At 43.7% G+C, this 12,381-nt stretch overlaps 1 protein-coding gene across 1 annotated transcript in view; it reads right to left on the bottom strand.

Annotated features, from left to right (window-relative positions):
* Positions 1-367: 367 nt before the first annotated feature.
* Positions 368-12,381, bottom strand: part of LOC144506781 (uncharacterized) — a 31,763-nt gene continuing 19,749 nt past the window's right edge. The window contains exons 7-9 of the mRNA XM_078233141.1: positions 4,050-4,202; positions 489-616; positions 368-373 (exon numbers count right to left, since the gene is read on the bottom strand). Coding sequence (XP_078089267.1) covers positions 368-373; positions 489-616; positions 4,050-4,202 — 287 coding nt within the window. The remainder of the gene's footprint in view (positions 374-488; positions 617-4,049; positions 4,203-12,381) is intronic.

Raw genomic sequence — 12,381 nt, 5'->3', positions numbered from 1 at the left:
GGGTGCAGAACCAAAGGTAACAGGAAGAGTTCAGCATCATCCGAAGCTTTCAATTCATTTCAGTGGGGGCATAAGGGGATGAAACTGAGACGTCTGCTGAGGACAAATAGTTCAGGGTCAGAGGGAGGAAGGTCAGATGGTACCTTGAGTACACGGCAAGGGCTGGAATTGTAGGAACGGTTGGAGTCTGGAAAGTGAAATGGCAGGATGATCCAGAAGTGTGTGGGCACCCAGAGTAGGCCTGTCTGTCTCAGACATGGTGCACACACAAATATGAATAAATTATGAATGGCAAGAGAAGAGGATTGAGGGATGAATCTCGCAATCCAGTTTTCCAAAACGTCATTTTCTTTCTTTGAGTCGACATTTATTGCTGAAAACAAATTAAAATATATTGATGAATATTTTAAAAATGAAAATCCTTTTAACTTCATCTCGAGTTGGCTGTTGTTTGATACCAGTTCCCTCGTGACTCTTATTCCACATACCGAATTCCAATTTACTTTGGATTGAGAAGTCAGCTTTGCCATAGATTCATTTCTGTACTCTTCCATTACAGAGAGAATCTTCTGATTGCTCTTCCTCCCACAATTTACCTCAAGCAATGCAATCTCTCCTAGATGGCAAAATTTACTTTGATAGCCTTTCTTCTTTCAAAAGGCTTTGTGGGATATAGCTGATGCACGATGTACTTGGGGACAGTACTCTGTTGAGGATAAAGGCAGTCCCTTTTCCCTCTAAATGTTTTTTGTTAACTGTCCATCGAAGCAGTCAAATCAAGACCCAACAAGCAGAATCTAACAGACAACGAAAATGTTCTACTTCACTGGGAACTCAACTTAATACAAGATAAATCTTAGTTGTAGTTAATCTGTATCTGCCTACTTGGCTGGCAACAGATTGATTGAGTTTATATATTTTTGGCTATATTGTTGTTGTGTGCATAAACTGTTCTGCTAACATGTGTCTTTTGCTGACCTAAGACACCTTAAGTGAGATTTATGTATGTGGAGAAATCTAGTGCTAAATAATCATTTTTTTTAAACTAAACTATTTATTGATGTGAGCCTAAGGCACAAATCCCCTCTCCCTGACTAAGGAACTGCAGCCTGATTCAGCAGAGTTACCAGTCAGTAGAGATGTTCTTGAAATACAAGTTCTCAGGTCACAACCCTATCCATCATGACAGCTGAAGTGCCAATTGCATACTAAGGAGATCGCACTAAGCTCCATTTCAGGGATTTCAATATATGGGACTTTGGCGATTCTGCCACTTCCTTAGCATAGATACTTGAGAGTGTGTTGGTCTCAACATGTCTCTGCTCAACATTGTAATTCTGGGTCCTGGTATCTTGATGCAATGAACTCCTATCTACCCTGACTCTCAACCTCTTCTTCTGGCTCAATGAGGAACTCTCTGTCTTCAAATTGAATTGATATTGACTGTCCATAATGTCCATCTTCAGGTTTTTCTTCTGCTGCTCTGCATCGTTCCCATTCTGCAGCGAGAAACTTGTGGGTTCTTGTTTATTTATCAGGCATGTGACTCTGTGTTGAGGCAGGAACGAACCTCCCTTTCCTGTAATTTCCGCTTGGTTCCCACATGAGCTATCCAAGAAGTCTGAATAATTGCACAGTACTGGTTTGGAGGCAGCTGATGATGTTCTGTGAATTCAATATTGCATTTAGCATGATAAATATTGTTATAAATAACAAGAATAGAACTTAGATACTAGCTAAGAATTACGAAAAGACTTGCAGTAAGTTTAATCCTGTGGCACAGTATTGATGTGCATACTATGTGCCATACACACTTTGTGTATCTACATGAACTTTGGGCTTTGAATTCAGGGAAATCATATTAGTATGACGTTAGGTGCTGCCTTCTCTGCCTATTTTAATTTTGGTTGGCTGGGTGTCTGACTGGCATAGTGAGAAATCTATACATATATAATATAAAATAAAAACAGAAAGTGTCAAATAAACTTAGCAGGTTTGGCAGCATCTGTAGAATCTATATAAGTAGAGTTCTCATTAGCCGAGTGTGGAGTGCAGATAACCCTCAGCAGGGACCAATTCCATGCACTTTGGCAAAGCACACATGGTATTGCTGCAATTGAACCAGCTAAAGCCATACTAATTACCAGCACTGAATATTGGTGAACTTCCCAGCTGCTTGTCAGGTTAGTGGCTTGCATGGTTATCAGGAATCAATGGGAAGAACACTATATGGCAGTGACACTGACAACCCCAATTTCTCTTACTAAGTCACCAAAGCTTGTCAATTGCTAAGAATGCCTCTAAGTACTGTACTGCAGACCTGCCTAGTTCAGAGATCATAAGTAATAAGAACAATAGTAGGCCATTTGGCTCCTCGAACCTGTTCCTCCATTCAGTAAGATCATGGTTGATTCAACTGTGGCCTTACCTCCACTTTCTTGCCTAGCTCCCCATAACACTTAACTCCTTTGTAGATCAAAAAATCTGCCTAACTCAGCCTTGAATATATTCAATGGCCCAGCTTCTTCTGGTCTTTGGGGAAGAGACCAAGTGGAGACAGTGGTGTAGTGATAATGTAATTGGACTAGTAAGTTAGAACTTCAGGTTAATACTCAGGGGGAAGGCTTATCGTGGTGCTCCCCAGAGTCAATATGGTGACCCTTGCCTTTCCTGGTATATATTAATGATCTAAACATTGGTGTGTTCAAGTTCAAGTTCAAAGTTTGCAGGTGACACAAAACTTGGAAGGGTAAACCGTGAGAGGGACAGTGTGAAACTTCGAAAATATATAAACAAATTGGTGGAGCGAGCAGACAGGTAGAGAAGTGTGAGGTGATGCATTTTGGTAGGAAGAACATGAACATAAAATAAAGGGTCAAATTCTTAAAGGGGTAAAGAAGCAGAGGGATCTGGGAGTATATGTGCATAGATAATTGAAGGTAGCAGGACACTGAGCCCTGTATCTTCCAATCACTACTTTCAAAATCCATTGGTGAGTCATAATCCTATATTTTGGAGCACAAACTATTATATTCCAGTGGTTTTCATCCCAGTTTGTGTATGTATAGCAGGATGATTAGAGGATGGAGAAGGAAGATGTGCACCACGTGAGGAGGGCAGCAAATGGGAGTGCATACAGGGTTGGACAGATAAGTTGCGCATGCATTATCAACAATAAACAGCATCTATATAGCATCTTTAACATAGGAAAATGCCCCAAAGTACTTCACAGAAGCATTATGATATGAAAATTGACATTTATCAGAATATGTGATCAAAGCTGGTCCAAAGAGGTTCGGTTTTAGGAATATCAAACAGGAAGAAAGAGAGATGTTGAGAGGTTAAAGAAGGAATTCCAGAGTTTAGAACCTCGGCAGCTGAAGGCATGGCCCTCAGTTATGGGAAGGTAAAACTGAGGCATATTTACTGTCTCAGACTGTGTTCAATAAGGAAATGTCTAACACACAATACATGGAAATAAATATACTTCAGGTATATTTATTAAAAAACATCTGTCATTATTTAGTAACAAAAGGCAATTAAACAATCACATTGACAAAGAAACACTGATAGACTGCTCTTCAACTCACCATTTTACCAATACACAGAAAGCAAAAATAATACAAGTATATGTCATGCAAATCGCATGCCCAATTTCATTTTAAAAAATGTTTTTTAAAATTTGGTATTTATACTCGTAAAATTTGGGTTTCCAAGTTGCCACATGTGGCTGGTCCTATTAGACAACATTAGACTGGCTAATGGTGATTTTTCCAGGGAAGGGTTACATGAAGATTGAATGTGCTAGACAGGTGGTTAGCTGTGCACATAAGACCTGCGATAGCAGCTGGGAATGGATACACAGGTATCACAGAGGTTAAACATGCTAGGAAAATTGGTGAAAATGCCCAAATGTTTCCCTCACCTGCTTTGACTAATTGACTCTTTGCTGGTCCTTACTTCTGATCTGTATTTTGGTGTCATTGGCAAGTTACCCCTGGTAGAATTTGCTGATAAGATGTGAGGGATGACAATTGATAGCTGCTTACTTGCAGACTGACTTCTGTGTGATGGCATGCCCCTCCAGGTTTGTGTAAATGCAGTCCTTCTATCTGATCCAGCCTGTCTCTCTATTTCTTCCTTTGCAATCGTCAGCTTCCGATTTGCATTATCAGAGATGTTCGCTTGTTCCTCACTGAAAGCTGAGAAAGGTGAAAAAAAAGGTATCGCAAAAATTGAAATTGAAAACTAGAGTGACTCAGTGTAATGTGTCCTCTTGAGTTTGATTTTAGAACCTAGGCAGTTATAAGTCAGCAGTCTATATGAGAGCTATCACTGCTGAGTCTAATCTCCTCACTTGACATCCGAACATAGTAGGGAGTGCTCTGCTCTGCTCTGAAACATACTGATAAGCATACTGTAGAGAGAATTCTTCTCACCATGTTATTCCAGATCTGACACTGCTTGATGTGTTCACTATGTCCCTGAAATTCGAAAAAGGGATGGTGGGGTATTTGTTAGACATAGGTAGGAAAAGGGATGAGGTCCTGAAGTGGGAATATAAAGAGTTTGGCAGAAGGCTAAAGTGCAGGATCCCAAAGGTAATAATTTCAGGACTACTACCTGTGCCATGTGCTACTGAGAGTAGGAATATGAAGGTTAGGCAGGTGAATGCATGACTTGAGATCTGGTGCAGGGGGCAGGGATTTAGATTTTTGGATCATTGGGATCTCTTCTGGGGAAGGTTGACCTATTCAAGAGGGATGGGTTACACCTGAACTGGAGGGGGACCAACATCCTGGCGGGGAGATTTGCGAGAGCCACTCGGGAGGGTTTAAACTAGTTTGGCGGGGGGGTGGGATCCAAAGCAGTAGGGAGACAGAAGAGAAGTTTGAGGACAGCACAGAAGTTAAAAAGAGCACATTAATTAGTAGAGACAGTGTCAGTAATCCTAGTACCAGACAGACCAGGCAAAAGCAGGACAGCGAGCAAGGGAAATCCAGATTAAACTGCATTTATTTCAATGCAAGAGGTCTGACAGGCAAGGCAGATCAACTCAGGGCATAGATGGGTACGTGGGACTGGGATATTATAGCAATTACTGAAACATGGCTAAGGGAGGGACAGGACTGCAGCTCAATGTTCCAGGGTACAGAAGCTTCAGGAAAGTTGGAACAGGAGGTAAGAGAGGAGGGGGAGTTACACTTTTGATTAGGAAAACATCATGGCAGTACTGAGAGGGGATATATCCGAGGGTTCGGCACTGAGTCTATGTGGGTAGAACTGAGAAATAAGAAGGGGGAAATCACTTTGATAGGATTGTAGTATAGGCCTCCAAATAGTCAGCGGGAAATTGAGGAGAAAATATGTAAGGAGATTACACATAGCTCCAAGAAAAATAGGGTGGTAATAGTCGGAGATTTTAACTTTCCCAACACTGACTGGGACAGCCATAGTATTAGAGGGTTGGATGGAGAGAAATTTGTTGAGTGTATTCGTTGGGATTTAGAAGGCTGAGGGGGGATCTTATAGAGACCTATAAGGTAATGAAGGGGCTGGATAGGGTAGAGGTGGAGAGATTCTTTCCACTTAGAAAGGAAACTAGAACTAGAGGGCGCAGCCTCAAAATAAAGGGGGGTCGGTTTAGGACAGAGTTGAGGAGGAACGTCTTCTCTCAGAGGGTGGTGAATCTCTGGAATTCTCTGCCCACTGAAGTGGTGGAGGCTACCTCGTTGAATATGTTTAAATCACGGATAGATGGATCCCTGATCGGTAAGGGAATTAGGGGTTATAGGGATCAGGCGGGTAAGTGGAACTGATCCACTTCCGATCAGCCATGATCTTATTGAATGGCGGGGCAGGCTCGAGGGGCTAGATGGCCTACTCCTGCTCCTATTTCTTATGTTCTTATGTTCTTATGTATTCAGGAGGAATTTCTCATTCAGTATGTGGATGGCCCGATTAGAGAGGGGGCAAAACTTGACCTCCTCTTGGGAAATAAGGAAGAGCAGGTGACAGAAGTGTCATTGAGGGATCACTTTGGGACCAGTGACCATAATTCTATTAGTTATAAGATAGCGATGGAGAATGATAGGTTTGGCCCAAAAGTTAACATTCCAAATTGGGGCAAGGCCAATTTTGATGGTATCAGGCAGGAACTTTCAAAAGGAACGTCTGGTAAATGGCAGGCTTTCAAAAGTGTGTTAACCAGGGTTCAGTGCAAACACATTCCTCTTAGAATGAAGGGCAAGGCTGGCAGAAGTAGGGAACCCTGGATGACTCGGGATATTGAGGCCCTGGTCAAGAAGAAGAAAGAGGCACATGACATTCAAAGGCAGCTGGGATCAGGTGAGTCCCTTGAAGAATATAGGGGGTGTAGGAGTAGAGTTAAAAGAGAAATCAGGAGGGCAAAAAGGGGACACGAGATTGTTTTGGCAGATAAGGCAAAGGAGAATCCAAAGAGCTTCTACAAACACATAAAGGGCAAAAGAGTAACAAGGGAGAGAGTAGGGCCTCTTAAGGATCAACAAGGTCATCTATGTGCGGATCCACAAGAGATGGGTGAGATCCTAAATGAATATTTCTCATCAGTATTTACTATTGAGAAAAGCATGGATGTTGGGGAACTTGGGGAAACAAATAGTGATGTCTTGAGGAGTGTACATATTACAGAGAAGGAGGTGCTGGAAGTCTTAAAGCACACCAAGGTAGATAAATCCCTGGGACCTGATGAAGTGTATCCCAGGACATTGTGGGAGGCGAGGGAGGAAATTGCGGGTCCCCTAGCTGAGATATTTGAATCATCGATTGTCACGGGTGAGGTGCCTGAAGATTGGAGATTGGCAAATGTTGTGCCTTTGTTTAAAAAGGGCTGCAGGAAAAAGCCTGGGAACTACAGGCCAGTGAGCCTCACATCTGTGGTGGATACGTTGTTGGAACGTATTTTGAGAGACAGGATCTATAGGCATTTAAAGACGCAAAGACTGATTAAAGACAGTCAGCATGGCTTTGTGAGTGGAAAATCATATCTCACAAATTTGATTGAGTTTTTTGAAGGGGTAACCAAGAAGGTAGATGAGGGCAGTGTAGCTGAAGTTGTCTACATGGACTTTAGCAAGGCCTTTGACAAGGTACCGCATGATAGGTTGTTGCATAGGGTTAAATCTCACGGGATCCAGGGTGAGGTATCTAAATGGATACAAACTGGCTTCTTGACAGAAGCCAGAGGGTGGTTGTAGAGGGTTGTTTTTCAAACTGGAGGCCTGTGACCAGCGGTGTGCGTCAGGGATCAGTGCTGGGTCCACTGTTACTTGTCATTTATATTAATGATTTGGATGAGAATATAGGAGGCATGGTTAGTAAGTTTACAGAAGACATGAAGATCGGTGGCATAGTGGACAGTGAAGAAAGTTATCTCCAATTGCAACGGGATCTTGATCAATTGGGCCAGAACTGGATGGCAGATGGAGTTTAGTTTAGACAAATGCGAGGTGATGCATTTTGGTAGATTGAACCAGGGCAGGACTTACTCAGTTAATGGTAGGGCGTTGGGGAGAGTTACAGAACAAAGAGATCTAGGGGTACATGTTCATAGCTCCTTGAAAGTGGAGTCACAGGTGCACAGAGTGGTGAAGAAGGCATTCGGCATGCTTGGTTTCATCGGTCAGAACATTGAATACAGGAGTTGGGACGTCTTGTTGAAGTTGTACAAGACATTGGTAAGTCCACACTTGGAATACTGTGTGCAATTCTGGTCACCCTATTATAGAAAGGATATTAGAAAGAGTGCAGAAAAGATTTACTAGGATGCTACTGGAACTTGATGGTTTGAGTTATAAGGAGAGGCTGGATAGACTGGGACTTTTTTCTCTGGAGCATAGGAGACTGGGGGGTGATCTTATAGAGGTCTATAAAATAATGAGGGGCACAGATCAACTAGATAGTCAATATCTTTTCCCAAAGGTAGGGGAGTCTAAAATTAGAGGGCATAGGTTGGGTGAGGGTGAGAGGGGAGAGATACAAAAATGTCCAGAGGGGCAATTATTTCTCACAGAGGTTGGTGAGTGTCTGGAACAAGATGCCAGAAGTGGTAGTAGAGGTGGGTTCAATTTTGTCTTTTAAAAAACGTTTAGATAGTTACATGGGTAAGGTGGGTTTAGAGGGATATGGGCCAAATGCAGCCAATTGGGATTAGCTTAGGGGTTTAAAAAAAGGGTGGCATGGACAATTTGGGCCGAAGAGCCTGTTTCCATGCTGTAAACCTCTATGACTCTATGACTCTGTCTGAAACTCTGAGCAAACAGCGGACACTAGTTATGTCACGTCTCCACTGTTTCCAAGAATATGCCAGAATAACACCAGCTCCATCTTGGACCAAATAGCTTGTTCCAAAGCTGTAATGTTTTGGTGATTACTGCTAGAGAGTGCACATGGCTGGAATTTAATGCAGAGGTGCTGTCCGTGGTCCCCAGCTGAAAAGTTGTGGGTCAGCCCACCTCAGCTGGACCAGGTTGCCCCAAGTCAATTTTATGGCTGTCAGGCTGTTAATTGTCTCAGGGTGAGACTAATCAGGAAGGAATTCACATCAGAAAGCCCAAACCCCACTTTATCCTTCTAATCCTGCTCCATGAACAATCACATTCTTGTCCGCCAATAGTCACAGCAGGCCAATCAGATGGTCGGCAGTCCTCTAGTCCCAGTAGCTCCACTGGGAACAGTGGCCGTTGCTGGGGCTAGAATCAGTCAACAACAATGATTGTCAATGAAACAGTATTAGACCATAAGAACATAAGAAATAGGAGCAGGAGTAGGCCATCTAGCCCTTCGAGCCTGCCCCGACATTCAATAAGATCATGGCTGAAGGTATTAGAAGGTATCTTGGGATTTTCAGTAGAGGCAGATGAGGGGCTTCACTGGTGCATTCTGGGAGAAGTTGGCCCAGCAACATCTACTAAGAAGTGGGAAGCGGAAGAACACCTCGGGAAATAAAAAGGAATTACAGCATCCGATAGAGGCGGCTGGTGCTTTTACTGGTGCATTCTGGGAGAAGGCAACCTGGCAACATCTACCAAGAAGTGGGAAGTGGAAGATCTGGTGTCAAAGAGCGGTAAGCCCGAAACACTACATTAGTGTTTCCCACCGTCCCTCCTCCTCTAACCAAACAAAAGTGTAACATCGATGTGCTGCACTTGGTTGAAGTCATGAGGTTACACTAAGGCTTCATTTGAAGCAATTTTTTAAAGTGGCATCTTGGCCTTTTGGCTAAGATGCAAATGAGATCAAGCCTTGGATAGGATCCAAGCCTGCTCCTATCAGCTTGGATCATGTAGATCAAGCCCAAGACAGGAAACGGGAGACCTGTCTTGTCAGCTTGGATCGGGAATGTCTCACTTGCTGACACTTTGAATTGGACTTTGATTGGATTGAATTGAATATATAAACAAACAAAAAAAAGGCCATTGTGAGAAGGTAAAGGTGAAGGTAAGAGTTTTATAAATTTTCTTAAATAATTTATTTGGTACTCGAAATATCGGTCAGTGGTGTTATGTGCTGCACTTGTGAGATGTGGGAGATCCATGATGTTTCCAACATCTCAGATGACTACATCTGCAGGAAGTGCACCCAATTGCAGCTCCTTACAGACCGCATGGATAGGTTGGAGCAGCAGTTGGATGCACCTAGGAGCATGAAGGTGGCAGAAAATGTCATAAACAGGAGCTTTAGAGATGTGGTCATACCCAGGATGCAGCCGGATAGATGGGTGACCGCTAGAAGAGGCAGGCAGTCAGTGCAGGAATCTCCTGTGGTTGTCCCCCTCTCTATCAAGTATACCATTTTGGGTACTGTTGGCGGAGATGGCCTGTCAGGGGATAACAGCAGCAGCAGCCAGAGTAGTGGCACCATGGCTGGTTCTGTTGTTAAGCAGGGAGGGACAAAGAGCACTAGAGCAATAGTTATAGGGGACTCTATAGTGAGGGGTGCAGATAGGCGTTTCTGTGGACATGAAAGAGACTCCAGGATGGGATGTTGCCTCCCGGTGCCAGGGTCCAGGATGTCTCTGAATGGGCAGAAAGCATTCTGAAGGGAGAGGGTGAACAGCCAGAGGTCGTGGTACATATTGGTACTAACGACATGGGCAGGAAGAGTGATGAGGTCCTGCAGCAGCAGTTTAGAGAGATAGGTAGAAAGTTAAAAAGCAGGAACTCTTGGGTTGTAATCTCAGGATTACTCCCTGTGCCATGTGCTAGTGAGGCTAGAATAGGAAGATAGTGCAGCTCAACACATGGCTAAACAGCTGGTGTAGGAGGGAGGGTTTCAGATATCTGGACCACTGGGGTCTCTTCAGGGGCAGGTGGGACCTGTACAAGAAGGATGGGTTGCAACTAAACTGGAAAGGCATAAATATTCTGGCCGGGAGGTTTGCTAGTGAAACATGGGAAGATTTAAACTAGTTTGGCAGGGGGGTGGGAACCAAAGCAAAGGTGAATTAACTGAAGGGGAACCAGAGAGGAGAGTCAGTAAGACTCAAAAAGAGCTGGCAGGGTGTAGTTGCTAATCAAAGAGGGTCTGGTGGACTGAAGTGCATTTGTTTCAATGCGAGAAGTGTAGCAGGTAAGGCAGATGAACTTAGCGTCTGGGTTAGTACTTGGAAATATGATGTTGTTGCTATTACAGAGACTTTGTTAAGGGAAGGACAGGATTGGCAGCTTAACATTCCAGGATACAGATGTTTTCAGGCAGGATAGAGAGGGATGTAAAAGGTGTGTTGGAGTTGCACTACTGGTTAAGGAGAATATCACAGCTGTACTGCAGGAGGACACCTCCGTGCGCTCATACAGCGAGGCAATATGGGTAGAGCTCAGGAATAGATAGGGTGTAGTCACAATGTTGGGGGTTTACTATGGGCTGCCCAACAGCCAGTGAGAGATAGAAGAACAGATATGTAGCTAGATTTTGGCAAGGTGTAAAAGTAACAGGGTTGTTGTGGTGGGAGATTATAAATTCCCCTATATTGACTGGGACTCAGTGCTAGGGGCATGGATGGGGCAGAGTTTGTAAGGAGCATCCAGGAGGGCTTCCTGAAACAGTATGTAGATAGTCCAACTAGAGAAGGGGCCTTACTGGACCTGATATTGGGGAATGAGCCCGGCCAGGTGGTCGATGTTTCAGTAGGGGAGCAGTTCGGGAACAGTGACCACAATTCAGTGAGCTTTAAGGTACTGATGGATAAGGAAAAGTGTAGTCCTCAAGAAAACGAGCTAAACTGGGGGAAGGCTAATTACAACAATATTAGACAGGAACTGAAGAATGTAGATTGGGGGCAGATGTTCGAGGGCAAATCAACATCTGGCACATGGGAGGCTTTCAAGTGTAAGTTGATAGGGATTCAGGACCGGCTCATTCCTGTAAGGATGAAAGATAAGTATGGCAAGTTTTGGGAACCTTGGATAATGAGAGATATTGTGAGCCTAGTCAAAGGGAAAAAGGAAGCATTTGTCAAGGCTAGGAGGCTGGAAACACATGAAGCAAGTGAATACAAGGAAAATAGAAAGGAACTTAAGCAAGGAGTAAGGAGGGTGAAAAGCGGTCATAAAAAATCATTGGCCAGCAGGATTAAGGAAAATCCCAACGCTTTTTATATATACATAAAGAACAAGAGGGTAGCTAGAGAGAGGGTTGGCCCACTCAAGAACAGGGGAGGCAATCTATGCATGGAGCCAGAGGAAATGGGCGAGGTATTAAATGAGTACTTTGCATCAGTATTCACCAAGAGAAGGACTTGGTGGATGATGAATCTGGGCAAGGGGGTGTAAATAGTTTGAGTCATGTTGAGATCAAAAAGGAGGAGGTATTGGGGTTCTTGAGAAACATTAATGTAGACAAAGTCCCCAGGGCCTGATGGGATATACCCCAAAATACTGAGACAGGCAAGGGAGGAAATTGCAGGCGCCTTGAGAAAAATATTTGTATCCTCACCGGCTACAGGGGAGGCCCCAGAGGATTGGAGAATAGCCAATGTTGTTCCTTTGTTTAAGAAGGGTAGCAAGAATAATCCAGGTAATTACAGGCCGGTGAGCCTTATGTCAGTGATAGGGAAATTATTGGAGGGAATTCTTCGAGACAGGATTTACTCCCACTTGGATATAAGTAGACGTATTAGCGAGAGACAACATGGTTTTGTGAAGGGGAGGTCATGTCTCACTAACTTGATCGAGTTTTTTGAAGAAGTGACGAAGCTAATTAATGAGGGTAGGGCAGTGGATGTTATCTACATGAACTTCAGTAAGGCCTTTGACAAGGTCCCTCATGGCAGACTGGTGCAGAAGGTGAAGTCGCATGGGATCAGAGGTGAGCTGGCAAGGTGGATATAGAACTGGCTCG

The sequence above is a fragment of the Mustelus asterias genome, chromosome 18 (genome assembly GCF_964213995.1).
Source record: "Mustelus asterias chromosome 18, sMusAst1.hap1.1, whole genome shotgun sequence".
Lineage (NCBI taxonomy): Eukaryota > Metazoa > Chordata > Chondrichthyes > Carcharhiniformes > Triakidae > Mustelus > Mustelus asterias.
Note: the sequence above shows the minus strand (reverse complement) of the source record. Positions and strands in the feature narration are given on the sequence as shown.